Source organism: Pocillopora damicornis, chromosome 1, assembly GCF_964200805.1.
Source record: "Pocillopora damicornis chromosome 1, jaPocDami1.2, whole genome shotgun sequence".
Lineage (NCBI taxonomy): Eukaryota > Metazoa > Cnidaria > Anthozoa > Scleractinia > Pocilloporidae > Pocillopora > Pocillopora damicornis.
This window is the reverse complement of record NC_142670.1, coordinates 28968130-28987265: the sequence shown is the minus strand read 5'-3', so window position 1 is coordinate 28987265 and position 19136 is coordinate 28968130. Positions and strand designations below refer to the sequence as shown.

The following is a 19136-nucleotide window of genomic DNA, read 5'->3' as shown; positions in this document are numbered from 1 at the left end:
ACGAACGTAAAGCTGTAAGGAAAACATCAAATGACTCACCGACCTCTTGTACTCTCTGATTGAACAGATAGGCTTCGTATATTTCATTCGTCTCACCGATGAAAAAGGCGTCTAGAAGCTCTATCACTTTGTCGATGTCGGTTTTCTCCTCTTCATTTCCGAAGGGCAAACCATCGTAAATCTCCAGGATATCTGGGCCAATACATGTCAACATTGTGGCTGTTCGAAGATTACTGCTTTGCGTACTGAGCCGTGAGGCGATCTCGTAGTTTGTCCAAAGCCGCTTAAATTTCTTCCAATTCACAGCTAAGTTCCCCTTGAAGTCTAGTTTCGACGGTAAAGGAATAGAGGACTGGATAAATTGAGGAGTTGCTGGCTGCGTGCTTGTTGAAGCTACGCTCGACGAGCCTGATTCGGTCATCTGGAGCTAGATTCACTGAGTTTGGCTTGAAAATGCACTCAAGTATTTCAGCGACGATTCTGTAGGAAGAATCCCACTCCTGACACCATGTAGCGTTGTTTATAGGAAGAACAAGACAGACACAGGTCTATTTAATCGATGTCCGACCAACTTTATTTTAACCGGAAAGCATGGTCTCTAAAGTTTTGTTGTCATGGTAGTCATGACGTAAATGCGGACCGGAAGTAAATAGAACGATAAGATCGATATCGTTACACTTAGGATCGAGAAAATCGACATGTTTTACAGCCTTCTCAGTACAACAGGAGAATAACATTCGATCGAACAACAGTTACAAGTCAGCGCACGGATTTTAAAGAAGTACCCATTGGGTTTCAGCAAACCCCTTGAGAAAAGGAGATTCTGTAATTTGAGTTCCTGCAAAGTTATAAAGTCTATCGACAAATTACTCGGATGCCACATCATTGCATCTAACTTACCATAAATTCGTGACTTTACCGCACTTCTCTAAAATAACAGATTCTTCTGAAACGACACGGCCTGGCACCTGTGCGAATTGAAGCAACATTATAAATTGATGAAGGTTTCAACAAGAAGGGGAAGGTGGAGATCGATTTATGTGGAGAACGGAGGTGATTATTGATTACCGACCAAACGGCCAGCCGACCACCAAATTGCGCTTTAAAATTTAGTACAGATAGCAATTTCTTGGTTAAGACAAACCTGGCCATGGAATCATCTGACTTTCTTCTCGAAGTCTCGACAAGGAACGCTACAGGGATGTTAAGGATATCGAACAAAGAACAGGATATCGAACAAAGAACAGCCTTTTTTTGTTTAGATCAATTGTCAATTACTTTAATTTGCGTGCCTAGTTACGCTCTTAGCTACAATGTTTTTCTTTTTCCCTATTGGTTAGTAATCGGATGTTTTAGCGTCACCACGCGCATATAAAAGCTAAATTAGCGTCCCTTTAAGCCAGAGTTTCGTAAGATTTCACCTTGAACAGCAATAACTTCGTCTTTCGTTCCAAACCTTTGGCACAAGCAGGACCGATATTTTACGATCGTGATCGTGACCGTGATCTAAATAAACACCGTTGATAGTCATCTTGGTTTTCGTGGTTTCATTACGACCGGTAAAATAGTCCCTACATCAGCGACACTTAGAAAACAAGCATAGCGACACCCCTCGAAGTTTCCTCTTTCGTCGCAAGCGTCACAAGGGATACAATCAACCTGAAAGCACTTCTGGGACTTTCCCCTGTCCCAGAGGCCTTAGTAAGTAAAATTTAGAATGGACTGGACTTCTGAGCTGTGGATCATGTAGCTTCATGCATGCCTCATGTGCAATGCAAACATTTCAATGTCTAAAAATATTAAAAATATTAAAAATACTCCATGAATTCCCATTTTCTTCGGCCTGAAAGGGAGAGGTAGAACCTGCGGAGCGTTTGACCGATGTGCTCACGTCGGTCACATACAGTTAATATCATTTGGGTACTTTTTAAACATGTTCACGCATCATTTGTTCACCTCTGACTGCTGAACATGACAGTCCCATGAAAAGCCCATTAGTAGACCTCTCTTCCTATCGGTTTATCGGCAGTGTTGGGAAAACAAGGTTATTTCGCTGGTAATCCAATAGAAAGTGTAGTGTAATGGTTTTATAAAATAAACATTATATGCTTCAACTCTATATAGGTTTACCGGTGCAATAAACGATAGGTCTTTTGACCAGTCAGGGGGCACGTGGTATCTTGAGCTCAGTTTTATTATAAAATGATGATAAGGAATGTCGGGAACAACGTTTTACCGATTACAGTTAAAACAGTGCATGTTGTATGATCATAGGGAAAAGGCCCCTATGACCTGATAACTCTTTAGTTATCGACAAGACATAAACAGCCTTGTCGCAGCTAACACATCTCATTTACAAAGATATCGTCAAGTCATTGTACAATGCTAATTTACATAATAAATTTTAGAAACCAGCAGGGTGATAGAAACCATAGCTGCTGTCAATGATATCCATAGTAATAATTATCATACGTTCAACTTGCCGATCGTTCCACGTCAACCAATTTGGTAACTGTCATTGCTGTTTTGTCCGTTCTCCTCATAATCTGCTCTGTTGTGGGTTTTACCACAGGAAGATCACAAAGTTAATAATTGAGAAAAGAAAATCCAGAAAATTGACAGTGCAGAGCACCTCTACTGAGATGGCAACTGTGGAGGAAATGGAATCGCCGAGACTAGAGTCACGGACCGAAATTTTCACGCGTGATAACGATGAGGTTTTCCCATATGATGTTATATCGACATGGACTGATTCAAACGGGCTTTACACGAGCTTGAGACGCGAGGGAAACGATGGCGAACTTGGAGATGCCACGCAAGTTGCAAGAGCTGACTATACCAACATTTCCCCCAGCAATCGCAACGATAGCGCAGCTAACTGCGTGTACGCCCCACTGATTCATACTGCAGGATTGCAAGGTGCCAGAGAGATGAAAAGTCCATACGTGAACGCGGACACCATAGAGACTTCATCAGATATGTAGAAAAAACCCTATATGGTTTTCAAATGGCCTTTAAAAAGTCTCTTTCCTTGTAAAAACCTCGTGTTCCTCAAGTGCAAAGCCGAAGTGTGAATACTATTATGATTTCACTCCTGACTTTGAGACAGTAACGAAGCCGGCTAAGAGTAGTTTACCTTTAGTAGCAACCGTTCTGTAAACTTGTTGTTGGAATTATTTTTTAAAGTTTTTTGGAAAATTTACTTGCCTCAGAAGAAGGTTCACGCTTAGGTTTTCTGCCCCTTTCAGTGTGGACTACGTGGGACTTTGGAATATAAAGGTTAAAAAGAAAAGTCCCATCCCTCAAAGCAGTGAAGGATATATTTTGAAATGAGGAAAGGATGATCGAGGTACCTTTCAATTACTGTCCAAGAATGTAGGTGCATGCGCTAAGTAAGAGAGAGACGAAAGAGAGCTGGGGAAGCGAGTTATATTTTGATCCCGTGGCAGGAGTTGAGTTTAACCCTTTACACCATAACATCAGCATGCATATTCTCCTTGTTGTTCTGTATAAAGTTCTGAGGTGCTGGTAAGGAGAATTTGTTTAACAAGCAGCAGCCTCTTTACTTGATGATTATTTTCTTTATTCTCGTCACCTTACTGAGTGATTCAGGGATGATGTTGTAAGGAGAAATTAGATGCTGATCACTCCAAGGGGTCAAAGGATTAACAGAGTGCGGAAGTAGATACCTTTGTACGCTTATAGCAGATGAATATGCTGTGTTGTAAATACGATTTGCTACAGAATATGTTCTTGGATCTATGTTGGTACAATTGACAATAATTAGAAACATATTGGACGTGACTAAGAACGATCTATCGCGGGAATTGTCAAAGCTGCGGTGTCATTTTATCTTCCAAAGCCAATGAAAGACAAAATAGATTGTTATGCATATCTGAAACTACATCCTCCTGGAATGGTGTAAAAAAATATAGGACCGTGCCAACAATTGAATGGTGCTATTACAATGTAAATGTTGTAACACACAAATACGCGTTGTAATTCATCAATCAAGTACTGTCCTAGTTTAACTCAAAAGATTCTGAGTTAAGTTAGCTTAGATGGGAAGATTCCACGATGAAATCTTGGTTGAAAATTTGCCTATTCTAGGGTTTTCTGTGTTAATTTATCAACCGAATGAAGAGAAATTCAAATGTATTTCATTCAATGTGACTTGTTTTAAATCCATTTGGCCCCAATTTTCTTTTGTCAGATCTATTCAAAAGGATCATCCCGTCTATGCGTGGAACGGTCAATATTAGAGACTGGAAGAACTGGTTTTGTCGAGCTTTTAATTGAGCTTAGGAGATAATTTTTCACGTAACATTCTGCTCACCGTAATTGCCAAATTTTTTCGGTGCAAATAAATGCAAAATGTTGGTAATTTCCTCACGAGCACAGCGCACAACTTGAACACGAACATGTAAACGACGCCAATTTGCAGTAAGACGATGAACCACATTCATTCTGTTCTTCTTTAAGTGTCGTTGTATGTGTTATCTACAAGGGTTACGATAGAAATTAACAAACTCCCGATTTCATTCGAGTACGTAAATAAAGTGAATTTATAGACTGCTTTAAAATAGTCACCTAGGCACTCCTTGTGAAAAGGGCTTCATTTCTAAGCTTTCTCTTATGCAAATTACCAGAAATAACTGGAAGGAAATGGCAGGAAAATGATAACCCCTATCACACTCCCAGCCAAAATCATCCTCCTCTCTCTCAGGTTCAATTGTCTCAAGAAAGGTTAACCCAAAAATGATAATGAAATGTTCCCTTGACTTCAGGCTTATATTTCGGTAGAGAATGTTGTATGGTTGTATTCAACATAACAGGTTCTTGAACTCTCACGAAAGAAACCGAACAATATCACCCTAAAGGCATTATCATACGTATATGCAGTGAAACAAAAAAGCAGGTGAACATTTAGTAGTAATAACTGGATTTATTGCACGTATACTAAGACTTCTCTGAGTGTCTCCTAATCCGGAAGTTTTGGTGCATTTTCTGCAAATATTTAAATCTAGCGTTTAAAAAGCTCTCCCGATCCGGAAGTTTTTGTACGTTTTCTGTAACTCCTTTACTCCAGAGTTAAAAAACGTTCTTTCAAAGAAAAGGAAATTACGAATTATTTTTACAATTAAAATTGTTTCACTTTTAGGCTTCCATGTTCTTGGTGTGTGCCACCCTCGTTCTTCAGCAAACAAAATTGGAAAGAATCAATGGAAGCTCTCTACATGAGCATAACGAACTTATAAGTTGTACTCTAGCACCTTCAACGCAGAAATGACAAAATAAGACAAAACAATTTTGTACAAGAAGTAATTGAAGTTCTTGACTATCAGTCTTACTGAAGTACCATTAAGGAAGATTCCTTGCAAAAGAACGACTATTCCAACACGAAATAAAGTGCTTTGTAACTAATGAGTTCAAAGTAAGTGAAAATAGTGCATAACATATATTTACAAGAAATACAAAAACATGTTTTAGTCGCATGAGATAGCTCAGTAAATCTTAGACATAAATGATTGTGTTCGATGAGCGTAAAATGGTTGGAAGTTTTGGTCTTTCCGGGCTCGATTAAAGAACCCTCAGCCGAGCACATGCGCAGTCTGAAAAAAAAAATAATCGTCATTATATCGTGGTAAATCGTCTTTCTGAGCCGCACCACACCAGATTTCGTCATCGTTCGTGCAAACAAGGCCAGCGTCTAAGAGAGAAAAACAGAGAAAGAAGAGGGAACCGTAAGTAACCTTCGTCGTAAAGACAGTTAGAAATAACAAACTACTCTACGAGAGTATTAAGTGTTCAACTTAGGTTAAGTAATAGTGCACGCATACGTGTTGTACGCAAGGAAAAGCACGAGGTTTCGCTTTTTCGGTTCGCCATGTTTTCGTCTTGCAAAATATTCTAACGGTTTGTAGTTAAACCGCCCGGAAAGCTAATCAAAACGCAGGATTTACTTTATATTACCCACGGGCGCTGGCAGCTATGCAATAAAGAATGATAAAATAATATCTGAAGAATCGCACAAGAAGATGCATATAGCTGGAACCGAAAGGAGGAAAAAAGACAAAAAAAACAAAGGCTACAACAAAAAGTATAACAAAATAAGCAAAGATGAAAGCAAATAACGAGAAGAAGGATACGAAATTCCGTTTAATTCAGCAAGTTCGTTGAAGTATCCATTCGTATGATCTACAGTCTTTTTGGCGGCAAGTTTAACAAGGAGCAGTAAATAAATTATATATATACATGAATAAATACATTGGTGACCAATGAAGCAGATAAAAAAACACATTTTATTCATTTATTTACCCATTAATCGACCAAATTCAGTAGCACATGGAGGGCGTTATTCAGTTGGGCTTTCATTTCTATATGATAGCTTCAACTATCTTACCTTCTCACTCATGAGAAAGTCGTTCGCTTCTTGGAAGATGTACCTGGATGAGCCTTACATCCGATCCACGATGGCCCACGGCGACAAGTAAACTGTTCAGGCAAACGCCAAGACAAAAAGGTTCCTCTTCAATATCTAACGTAGTCAAATGTTCGCCTGAAATTACATCGTACATTCGAAGAAAGTTACCAACATCCTCCCTTGTACAGACTATCAACGCTTGGTTCGTAATAAATTTAACATCCACCACATAGTTCTTTTCGAGTAACTTGCGGTGTAATATCCCTGAGGTTGCATTGTAGATCTTTACGACCTTTGAGGTCCGTAGAACCACGAAATCCCCTTTGGGAGAAAATAAGCCTCCTGGTAGTTTGCCTACCTTACCTTTCGGAGACGACCAAATTCTGCGAGGCGATGAAAACGAGGCGTCTGAAAGGTGAACAGCGTACTCCACTAATAATTCGCCTGTACGTTTACAGGCAATCATTTCGAATTTTTTGTTCATCGCAAGGACTCTCCACCCTCTTACATTTCCAATGATCTGAGAACGACTATCCGAGGTAGATAGGACAACAGCGGTACCATCTTCGGTCAAACAAGCTACTTGTTCTTCTGATATAGGTAGCAACTGATTCCCTTGTAAGTTGCCCCACGGACGTTTACACTCCGTCAATTCAACGTCCCAAAGCTCCACTGTTTCGTCCAAAACAATAACACCATCTTTCACAGGCAAAATCGAAGGGAAATTCTCGTAGTTTTTTTCTGCTTTTAGATTCCAACTTGGAAATTCCCATACAGTCACTATTGGTGGACTCGGACTCACCACGTACACATTCTCACCATTAGTGGAGAAATCAACATTCGCAATCAACGTGTCTAACTTTATATCGGCCCTTTGAATTTTAGCGAGATTTATCAAACTCACGTGTTGAAGATTTGGGCTACTTAATAATGCACGTTCGCTGTTTAACCTCATTAGCGATCCAGCTTTCCCGAAAGGAATAACATTCCGCAAGGCCGACGTCAAACTTCCTGTGGCATCTCCGTCGATGAAAGACCGATCAGTGTCTTCGCAATCGAGTAAAGGTTTTTCACTGAAGTCACTCAACATTCTTTGGGAAAATCTATTAGTAGTAATTCTGCAGCGAAAACGTCGCTCACCAACTCTTTGTATGCACAGACCAACAAGAGCATCACTCTCCACGGAGAAAGTCATAAATCCCCAAGGTGAATTTGTCGATATTGATCTTAACTCAGTTAGTCCATTCTGTAAATCAAACAGACATAGTGAGCCCGTGGAGTGGGAGACTGCCAGAAGATTTTTATCTGGAGAGCACTGAAAATAGATTATATCTTCATTTCTGGTAATGCGAGACATCTCTATCCCGGTATCCAGACTCCAAAAGACTAGGCATTTGGAACTGTTTGGACAGTCTGTAAGCATCGCAGTGTTGTCCCTTAATAATGTACACACAGAGACTCTACAGTTACTCGTGCTGAAAAGCTCTTTCTTTTTCCCATCAATGGTATAAACTGTGGATAGGTTTCCAGGCAATATATGTTTTCCATCTGGATGAAAGGCAACGGATCGATAAAATGAAAACGTCCCAGAGAATGTTCCTTCTGCACCTAAAAGTCCTTCACGAAATGGACGTTTGAAGTCATATTCCTTCACTAAGACAGGATTTCTCCATTCTATTTTACCCGTCTTCAGTGACCATAGCTGAATCTGTTCCTCACAACATTCACACACCATATAATCCTGGTCTGGTGAAATATCGAGACAAAGCACTTCTGAAGAACAATGAAATTGAGCTTCCACAACTGACTGCTGTTGATTCTTGTTGACCAGCTCCATATAGGATATTTCATCATATTTCTCATTCAAGAGTCTTTTAGCTTCTGAAGATGGCACTGATCTGCTCTCGTTCACCATAGTCTGCAAGATAACATGCGGAAGCTCCATCAGCGACCGACTTTTCTTACGTAGAATGGACAGCAACGTTTCCAGGGAAGCTTTCGTTTCTCCACTCAACGAGTTAAAGCTCTCTTCCTTTAGGACACATACAATATCTTCCGTCGCCACTGTACTATTCACACACAGCTTTGCATAGACAAGCTCTTCGTTTATCACATACTTCCTCACAACGTCCTCAATGCCGTCTCTTCTTGTATCTTCGTCGACCTCTAACATGTGTCGAACACCATGTTGTAAGGCATACCTTGTCTTGTCATTAAACTGTGCGTCACTCAGAGAATTCGCAACTCGTCTTTGCACCAGAATGTCAAATTCAGCAGCACAAAGTTCTGAAAGTATACGATGGCCTTCTCTCTCGTCGACGAGGAAGTCGTGCACCCCGTAACAAAATTTATCTGTTAACCAATCTTTGATGGACTTGTGAAAAATGTGGAGACGGTCACCTCGAACGGGAAGAAGCGAAGAAACACTGCTTATAGCATTCAAAAGTCTCCGATTACTGGCTGTTGCGGTAGTACTTGAAAGCAACAGCCGAGAAGCAAAGTCGATAGGCAAGGGTTCTTTCGATGCGGCAAGAGCAGAAAGGAAATTCAAAAAAGAATCTTCCTTGATGCCAAGCTCACTCATGAGCTCACTCTCCAACCTTTTGAAATAGCGATGGTATACTGAAGAAATTCCTAACGGTAAGTTGCCCGTTTCGTCTCCTTGCCTAAGAACTGATGGATTCTCTTCGATGTATAAAAGAAGAAAGTAAGCATACAACATGAGCCCTTCCGACTTTTCAACTAGATTTTCCACAATGTCATTCGTGTTTTCTGCTTCTGGTATGCATTCTAATTTCTTTCCAATGAAGCGCTTGATGTCATTTTGATTTTGCTCATCCTCTGCTTCCAGCTGAAACGGTTGCAAATGTCTTAATATTTTTGCAATGTTCCTCTCGGGTCGGCTTGTGACAAGAAATCGAATCCACATTGGAAGCTTGCAAAAGTGATTGGCAATGACTTCAAGTAACTCATTCCGATCGCGATAGTCACTTTCATCCAGGCCATCTATCATTATTAGCATGTTCCTTCCAGGGTCCCCTACGCTGCTGAGAGGCTCTTTAAAGAGAAGGGCGAATAACTCCTCAACCCCCATATTGTTGAGATCCTTACCCGTATTTCTTGACAATTTCTCAACAAGAGCTAGCTTAAACTCTGGCAGAGCATGGCACATATGACAGGCCAAGGATTGAAGCATTAACTGAGGCTTCCGGTAACGGACGTTGTTATGTTGAATGAAGTGACTTCCGCATAGACGGCCAGCCACTTGCATTTTTTTGCAAACAACGGCGGAAATGACAGATTTCCCCATTCCTGCGTTTCCGCATATAACCATCACCCGGTTTTGAGAGTTTCTGTCGTCTAACCAGTTTTCGACTTTACAAAACACCCACCCACGGGTGTCTTCTTGAAAACGTTGGACGTGAAACTCCATGTCTCCTTTGAATTCAGACTTAACGAGGTTCCTCAGGACCTCATCTCCTTGGCTGCCTGAGTTTCTTCCTTTACTAAGTTCTCCAACGGCTACCTTCATTTCCTGTACATCTTTTTGCAAACTTTCCAAACGCTCGTCTTGGCTTTTAGCAGCGCCCTGAATGGTGCTTTGTATTTGCGTCTGAGTCTGATGCACTTCTCCTAGCTCTGACATGCTATCTTGAAGCGTTGTGTGATCTTCTAGTTGGGTTTGACGTACATCTTCAATACGATGCTGTGTTGTGCTCTGAGTTCGATGCACTTCTCCTAGCACTGACATGCTATCTTGAAGCGTTGTGTGATCTTCTAGTTGGATTTGACGTACATCTTCAATACTACGCTGTGTTGTGCTCTGAGTTCGATGCACTTCTCCTAGCACTGACATGCTATCTTGAAGCGTTGTGTGATCTTCTAGTTGGGTTTGACGTACATCTTCAATACTACGCTGTGTTGTGCTCTGAGATCCACGCAGTTTCGTCAAATGAGATTTGATTTCTTCTTCACTTTTAACCCATTTAATCAAAACGTCAAGATAATCTTCCGCGCCACACTTTTCTTCTTTCAGTTTATCGATTTCCTTTTGATCCAACCCAAGAGCAACCAGAGCAGCACTAATTTCTTTCCATAGTGAGGAGAAAGTGGGCGTGTCAATGCCAGTGCTAGTGACGTGGCCATATAACTCATTGCAGAAGAACTTCACACGGGCAAGATTTGCTTCAAGAGAGTTGTCACCCGGAGATGGCTTTGAATGCCACCCTGAGCGAGGAGGAGATAGTCCGAAAATGTTGGTGAGAAGGAGAAATAGGAGAGTGATATCAAACGTCTGAGAGTCTGGTGCTGCTCCGTCAGGTGGGAATAGTTTGTCCCACTGAGCTGCACGCAGAACCCTTTTCCCAAGGAGAGAATTCAGGGTAAAAGAGTGGGCGTTAAGTTCAGCAGACAGCCTTGACGGTGGGTGATAGCCATCAAAGATGATCCTCAACACTGTTGTTCCACCATCGATGAGAAGTCTGCTCAACTTGGATCCATTTGTCTTCTCTGGGGAGCTGGCTAAGGGTAACGGTGCGGAAGCTGACATGTTGTTCAAGAGTACTGCAGACTAGACCTCAAAAGGTACCCGTGGGGCAAAAGCGATAATTCCACGTTCTTTGTGGACCATGAAAAAAAAAAAAGAAAAAGAATGATTAAACCGCTAAGGAATTTCTGGTCAATTTCAAAAAGCTGCTAAAATAATGTGCATGGCATAATGATAGTGAAACCAACATTTATGATAATACTGATGATATTTTTAGTTATAATAGCATAAAAACGATGATACTCTTTATTCGTAACCACCATCCCTGACATTTCGAGATCGTTTTTCATCCCAAATCTATACAACCAAATAAATGTTCACAACCCAACAGTCGTGATATGTATTTGATTGCTACATCTAATACATTTCAGACAACCCTCTTTAATGGACTCCTCTCTACATATTTGAGCAAAGTATTCAGAGACAGACTTTACATTGTACTTTCCCAGTGTTTGGTTACCGGGAAGTTAAAAATCCTTCACCATTTAACCACTAAGGGTGACTTGCATCTAATCTCTCCATACAGAATCACTCTTGAATCAAATGTGGAGGTCATGAGAATAAAGGAGATGATCACCAATTTCAGAAGCTACAGAATGGTAAACCAATTCTCCTTGTCAGCACTATAAAAAATGTACCGAGAACAGTATGGAGAATACACACACTGATGTTAGGGAGAAGAGGAATAATAGTATTATGGCAGGTTTAAGTTCTTTCTCCACCAGGGCAAGATTTTCCAAACATTAACATAGATCTACATCTTAAGCCCTACATGTAGTTGTGATAATTTTCAATGGAATAATCAAAACCAATTAAAAGACAACACCTGAAATTTACAATCCTTTTTCCTCAATTAGCATTTGTATAAACATAATCTACATCAAAGCGATAACAAGTCTTTTTTCATGATCAGAGAAGGACTAGTTCATGTTCCTGTTGTCCTAAGCATCTATATCACTATCATCATCAACATCATCCTCACTGAGAAAAGTCTCATGTCACATTACATGTACATTTAACATTACCTGTACATTTAACATTACCTTTTAAGGACTTCACCTGGCACCCGATTATGAAAAAGTTATATATGACTGTTTGGCATTTCTGAAGAGTTAAAAAAACAAAATCATTTTAATTACCCTTCTAGAATTTATATAGATACATATAAAGAAGATAGTTATCCTATAAAGTACACCTGAGTTTGATGAATATGAAACGATGATTTAGCTATTGGCTATCCACCATGTCCCAAAATGGTATACGGTAGATTGCAAGATGCGAGTGAAATTACTTGCGATAAGGACCACATAAGGTTAACCTAATTGCATTTGGCAAAAAGCTTCTTTAGGCACCAGTATTTATGACTCTTGAATTCAGATACATTTCATTTTAACCACAAAATTGTTTCACGTTAACTTTTAAGGCAGTGAGGAGAGAGTTCTGTTAACTGAATTAAGATGTGAGTTTTAAAACTGGGCTGAGCCATGCAAAACATCCTCCCCCAGTTTGATTAGAATAACCTACTAGGGCACAGTACTGCTGCAAACACAACATGCTGACATGAAGTTGTTTAATTTTACAACTCTGAATTCCTGACCTTTCAATTGAACTGTTCTAGTTTTCATAACAATGAGAAGTACATTTGAATTGGTCACTCATAACATGTTAAATCAATCTTGACAATCACATTTTTGTAGGCCAATGATTTTCCAATCTGACAATTTCTCCTGTTTCCTCTGTAACTTTGTAATGAGCTTTCTCAAATAACAAGCATTTCCAACAAGTCTGTAGTCCACTGGAAGTTTGATGCCTTTACCTTGACCTGCATTAAATCTACTGCTAATGTATCCCACCTCAATTTGCCTATGCTGGGGGAAATATCTCCCCTGAATCTCACACTAAGGTCATCAGAATAAGGGAAATCATAAAAAACTAAAGAATCTTTGGATCTTAAGGTCAATTCTCTTTGTCAGCACCTTAGGAAATGTATAGGGAACAGTATGGAAAATATACATACTGATGTTAGGGTGTAAGGGGTGAAATGAAAATACTGCAATAGATCATTAAAAAGTCAGCAATATCTGGACAGCCATGTTCAATTCAAGCACCCAGCCTCTGCCACACTGAACTTGAACAGCAACAGCTTAGCATCTAGAAATACAGGAACTGTTTTTATAAATATCAACGACCACTCAGGTGAAACAAACACGCAGAGAATGGCATCAGAGTCATCAGCTTGAGGATGTGCCATCTGAATCAGCTGGTGTTGCACAAGGTCAAACTCAAAGGCCAAACAAAACTCAAAGGCCAAACAAAAATCAAAGGGGAAGTAACAGGCAAAAGTCCTACACAGTCCATTTCAAAAGGAAAACACTAGATCTTTTGAATTCACTGAAATCAACAACAAAGGAGTCACAACATTAATCACAACAAGGAGTCAACAAATCAGTAGTGTTTAAGTGGGAATAAACAGACTGAAGCAAATTTCTTGCATAACTGACTCTGAGCAAGACAAAGAAGAACACGGGTGGCTCAAGGCCAATGAGACAAAGGAGGAGGACTGCTAGGAACAGATCCCAACACACTGATAAATTTCCCTCAGCTTCCAATCTTTTACTTGCCAAGTTAAACAACAAAGAGCAGCGGAAAGGTAAGTGTCCAAACTTTGGTTCAAAAAAAAAGAACGAAATTGAAAATTGAAGCATGCTATGGCACAGAAGAAGTTGTAAAATTTAAAGGAAGCAGCAACCAGTTCCAGAGATTCATGAAAAGACACAACGGATAGTAAAGAGGAGAAGGACCAACAAGAAAAAAGTCTGTGCAGATGATGGCAGGGATACAATCGAGAAATTCCACAGGGATTTTAGGAAAGCCTTGAAAACACAAAGGAGAAGAGACAAGTCCTCTACAGTTGACCCAAATTATGGAAGATGGATGCCTTAAAATAGATTCAATATTGACCAGATTCCTCTTCCATTTGTAGATGAGCAAGTATGGTAGACTGTACGACATTATTTCGACATTGGAAAAGACGGTTAATTAAACTGTTATCACCCGAGTTGTGTGACCTCATTAGCTGTTTCGATGATCACGTTAATTTTGCTCTACCACATTCTAGCCAGATTTGAGTTCCAGTTTATATATCTTCTCTATCTTATTATATCTCGATATATCAGTTGCATAACAAGCAAGCAACAAGCAACAAGCGTGACACAAAAATTCAAAGATGAATCAACCTCCGAAATATCAAGAGATGGGTTTTTTTTTCTCTTTGCATGACATCTAGAAAAATCTTTCAGGAATTACTGCATTCAAAAAACTAAAATGTCCAGATCCATCAATGATTCCTTTGCCGGCTGAAGTCAAAGTATGGTCACAATAGTCAATTTGATTGACAAGCTACATACTGATTTAGCTAACTGATCTGTTTTATAAAAGTCTCATCTTACGTGCTAACACGGAGATTTGCTGTTCGGTCAAATCGTTCGCTGGTGGAACTTGTGGGTTTAGTAATCGAGAAGACCGAAGTTGTATATCTCAAGTCGTTCCCTTGCGTGATTGGTAAAAAGACATTTCAAGTCACTTGCGGAGTTGCAAGTTTTCAGATCCAGAAAATGAAGTTTATCTTATTTTGTCGCCTTCGGGCATCTTCGAGACGCCAAAGGATATCGATGATTTTACAAATTGCCCCACTCATAGATCAAATCTCGGCGTTGGGTGGAGTCGTGGTTCTAATAGTAGATGTAGGGTGCCAAAAGAAGTGTCCGACCATGGTAAAGGTAGGGTTAAGTTGATTCCAAAAGCCGATAGGGGAATCGGCAAGCGTGTACCACAGATAGTACTCAAGATGTCTGGAAAATTCGTTCAATCTGGCTTCGGTAGTAGGCTACCTACCACCGTGAGCAAAATTACGCGTGACGTCAGACTCAAGTCTCGATTAGGAATTGGTCAATAGGCTACCAAAAATTCAGATAGAGGCGGAGTTTACTGAACTAATGTCTGAACACTTTGTTGGCTTTCCGCCGTCTGGGGGGAAGCGTAATTATGCACACGGTGGTAAAGGGCCCTTCTGCACTAGTTACTAGACACTGACAAAGCTTGTTTCTCTTCATCAAAAATCGCATCAAAATTTGTTCTTGCTAAATTTCAAGTGTGCTGCACGTATTAGCACCCCCCGGGACCCCTCTTCATAAGAGGTAGGGAGTGCGCGCCTGGAATTTCGAAAACGACCGCTATAAAATTATAAAAGGCACTTAAGTCCTATCCGTGTGGGAGCGGTAACAATTTGATGTCTAATCCTAAAAAGTACCAATTCAAAAACAAAAAACTGAAAAATGAAGTGATTTGCCCCAGTCCCCCCTCCCCTAAAAAATCTAATGATCCGTCCTTAAGGTACCTTTTATAAGGAACCATTACCCCTGCTTTTACATAATTCCAAAATAAGTTTTGTTCCGGAAAGAAATTAATTTCATACCGCGTTTACATGCAAGATAATTAAGCCTGTAGAAACAACTATTTATGTCCTTTTCTGTCTTTTTCTATGCTTCCCTCGCTCCTAGAGAGGATTAAAAAAAATCTGAGAGTCGTGCTGCGTTTACATTATACAGGTAGAAAAGGTCGTTCAGAATGAGTGTTTCGTTCTGTAATGAAAACCCCGATAAACTTACTCAGAAATGACTCCTTTCGAATAAATTTTACTCTGGTATCATGTGGCAACCAGTATAAACTCGTTCTTAAGCAAAACTTATTCGGATATCCTGTAAAAGGCCCCTAAAAGTTATTCCCAGAGCGTTACGCTTTGCTCGCCTGTCAGAATACTATAAATTTCAATAGCGTTGAAGCAACAACCCGCTTTTAAGTGCATCGCTGCCGCTGAAACAACGATCAGTGACCGAAAAAAGCACATATTCTAATATTTTCAATTCAACATAAACAAAAATCTTTATATATGGTAAATATTCATTTGTGTCGGTATCAATTATTGCGTGAGTAGCCCATGATATAAATGGCGGAGGGGAAAACACAACGCAAAACCTGGGCTCCTGTCAAAAAGTAATACCTAGGCGTGATATAGTAATCGAAACGGCTAATGAAATCACAAATAAACAAGGTAAGAGTGTTATGTTAGATTTTTTTTACAAATTGTAGTGATTTATGCCAGTTTTAAAACGGTGGCGACAAGTAAGCACACCATGTATATTTCATAGTCGCCATCAAGTAAATTTTTTTAACACTTTTGCTTGAAGTTTTTTAGTCTCTAATACGGAATGTGGTGGTGAAATGTTCAGTGAAATCTGGCCAAATTGTGGCTCACAAAAACAAGCAAGTTTCTTCTCATGACAAATAGTAAACAAACTGCTCAACGCTGGAACATGAAGATTGCTCGGGATGACAGAGTCGTAAAACTCGGTTGCGGTGGCTGATGTGGCCCTCACCACTCAACGCATCGGAAAGGACATCAGAGCAAGCTTTTAGTTGTTCACTCGAAGGGCGGTCGATATAATTTCTGAGGCTTGCTTCACTGGCGATCTCCTGGCTAGCCACGTTGGGCCTCAGCATGATCGCAGTCGCTCTGACACCGTCATGATTAGTATGAATTATAACAGTTATGCCACTTTGGCTATATTTTTTATCATTCCTGTTTTGATCTGTTATATTTTTGAACTCGAACTTTATATACTATATGAGTGTTAACTGTGTTTAATTTTTATTATTCTAAGTAAGCTTGCAGTCTAACTGAGCATGAAAACCTTCAAAACTCGGACTATCCATTTCACTTTCAATGAACGAAAAAAAGCTAGAGAAAAGTCCCACAATTTGGGCTGAAGTATGAATATAGGGATAGAAAATGATTCGCATTTTCCAACTCACCTTTACCAAACGTCAAGTAAGTCATCGAGAAGTCCATACTGCAAACATTAGAAACGCGGAAAATTCCATGCTTTCCCAATACAAAGGAGCTCAATATTGATGCTTTTAGTATGCCACCAATTTCTTATCGACCACCTGCATTTAATAATGGATTAAGTAATAGAAACCGACCTATTAGTATTGAAAATGGGATGTTAAGGAAGTTAACAGCTGTCAGTCCTGCCCCTGCAAATAACATACGTGGGTACGCGTTTTAAAGTCTGTGAATGAACACGTTCTCACAAAAGTATGGTAATAAAAATAGATCTTATGTCCTGCTCACGAAATCCTATGGGATAATGGTAATCGGTGTGTAGGACACAGGTTGGCGTAAACATGTCCCCCAAAAAATACGTTAACCCGCACTCGCACAGTTCGCTTTCATTTTCCAAAAACATGAATTCTTAATTTAGACTATATCTTCAAATAAATCAGAAATTATAACATAGGCCGCGTTCTTTGATGGATTGTGAGTCTCCTGTTCTAATTCGACGAAATGAATACTGGAAACTCCGTCCTGAATTTCGAATATCGTGTTTGTAGTTGTTAAGCTGTACCACCCACTTCACTACATCGAGCAGAATAATTTCTCGTTTGGCCCTCCTACTTACTCGAAATAAAACAGGAACGCAATAATTTAAAGATGTTTTTCCTATTTGAGGTCCTAAGTAATTAGTCTTTTTATCTTCCCTCACTTTCATTGACGTTAAAATTAATTAATGATGAGTTCTAATAAGCTCTTTAAATTGAACAAACAGAAAATCTCCCGTAAAAGGTGGATGTTAAACGACAGAAATTCCATAAATTTGCCGAGCAACTTACGACCTATGTCTCGATACATCAGGATTGAATAAAGAGTGTCGAGGCAGAACCCATCAAGCATCCTATAATAATTGAGCACGATCCAGTGTAGACAGCTGCTATACTTAATCCAGAGCCTTAGTGAGACAACGCTCCGAATGTTGTTTTAAGCGCCACCTCCATCTCAAGGATAGTTGATAAATTGATATTTGGAAAAAGGTGTGCAGTAATTTATGATTGGATTCAGCCAAACCATCCAGTATCGGATCTGGCTTCCAAGGCCTTCATTGAAAGATCTTTTAAATTATAAAACATATTCAGATCTTCCTCCATTAGATAAAATCGGCGCAGACTTAAGGTTAACGAGACCTGTGAGCCAGAATTTGGTTCCCAACTCATTTTTCGCATTGGGAGTCGTGCAAATCAACTTCCATATTTTTTCAAGGTTCTTCTATTTCAAAATTATCACTTTTGTCATAATATGAACGGAATTCAAAGGAGTTGCATATCAGTCTAAGTTGGGGATAGGACAAAACAATTTGTGAAGGGAAATCTTTATAAGTACAGAAAAAAACAACCATATTTTTTGGCAAGTTGGATATTTTAAATGAAGATCTTTGTCATCAACTCTATTTTTGAACCCAGTCAGCGAGCTTCGTCCCTGCATTAATTTCTTTCTCATCGCTCTAAGGAACTTCCTGTCGTTTCGTCACTATTTGTGACGAGCTTGGAACCGCCAGCACGGACTTTTTATAATTTGGCACTTTTCTCTATTTACGGTAATGATGGAACTACAATTTCGAGAAGGGATGTCATTATAAACATAAAGAAATATCGCTGAGAAAAGGTTCAAGAAGTACACCCGTTGTAGGAAACTAAAATTAAAGATAATGATCTTGTTTATTTCAAATAGCTAAAGCTGTTTTTTCCGCCAAACGTTTGTTATATCCACATTTGGAATCTTGGTAAATTTCATTTGATTTTATTTCAACTACACAGAAATAGAGGAGTTAAGAGTGGATATCATCTCTGATCATGGAGTGAAAGTCAAATTCAAGTTAACCATACATTAAATACGATCATTTCTTACCTTCAAAGTTCCAACGTTCTCCGGTGCCCAACTTTAGTGTTATTGAGTCAAACGCGTTTTCTTTTATTACTGTCTGGTAGCTATGGTTACGATAGAAACTATAGGTTTAAAGCCAAGATGATCATTAATATTAGAAATGAGGGTAACCTTCAAAGAAAAGCATCCCTGGTCAAAGTTTATGAGATATTACGCACCTGAATGATCGAATGCACGAAATGACATGTAAATTACAAAGTCAAGCACCAGTTTAAATAAACAGGTGCTTGACTATTGAGTATCTATTAAAGGAATATATAACTAAAGAAGTTCCTTGTCTCTCTTTTCTTCGAACGGTTATCATGAACAGAGGAAATTCATGCGAGTTG

At 39.5% G+C, this 19136-nt stretch overlaps 2 protein-coding genes and 1 pseudogene across 3 annotated transcripts in view; 1 reads left to right on the top strand and 2 right to left on the bottom strand.

Annotated features, from left to right (window-relative positions):
* The window catches only part of LOC113667807 (uncharacterized), a 97645-nt gene that overhangs the window by 16356 nt on the left and 62153 nt on the right, over nucleotides 1–19136 (bottom strand). The window lies entirely within an intron of this gene.
* Nucleotides 4926–19136, bottom strand: part of LOC149053161 (uncharacterized) — a 43322-nt gene continuing 29111 nt past the window's right edge. The window contains exons 1-4 of one of the 2 annotated variants that reach the window (XM_089188591.1): nucleotides 16842–16978; nucleotides 12014–12074; nucleotides 6404–11041; nucleotides 4926–5710 (exon numbers count right to left, since the gene is read on the bottom strand). In XM_089188591.1, the coding sequence (XP_089044717.1) occupies nucleotides 6408–10973 (4566 nt within the window). In that variant the 5' untranslated portion in view covers nucleotides 10974–11041; nucleotides 12014–12074; nucleotides 16842–16978 and the 3' untranslated portion in view covers nucleotides 4926–5710; nucleotides 6404–6407. Of the gene's footprint in view, nucleotides 5711–6403; nucleotides 11042–12013; nucleotides 12075–16841; nucleotides 16979–19136 lie in introns of those variants that run through there. The other variant, XM_089188593.1, reaches the window with a different exon arrangement.
* Nucleotides 11525–19136, top strand: part of LOC149053160 (uncharacterized) — a 39268-nt pseudogene continuing 31656 nt past the window's right edge.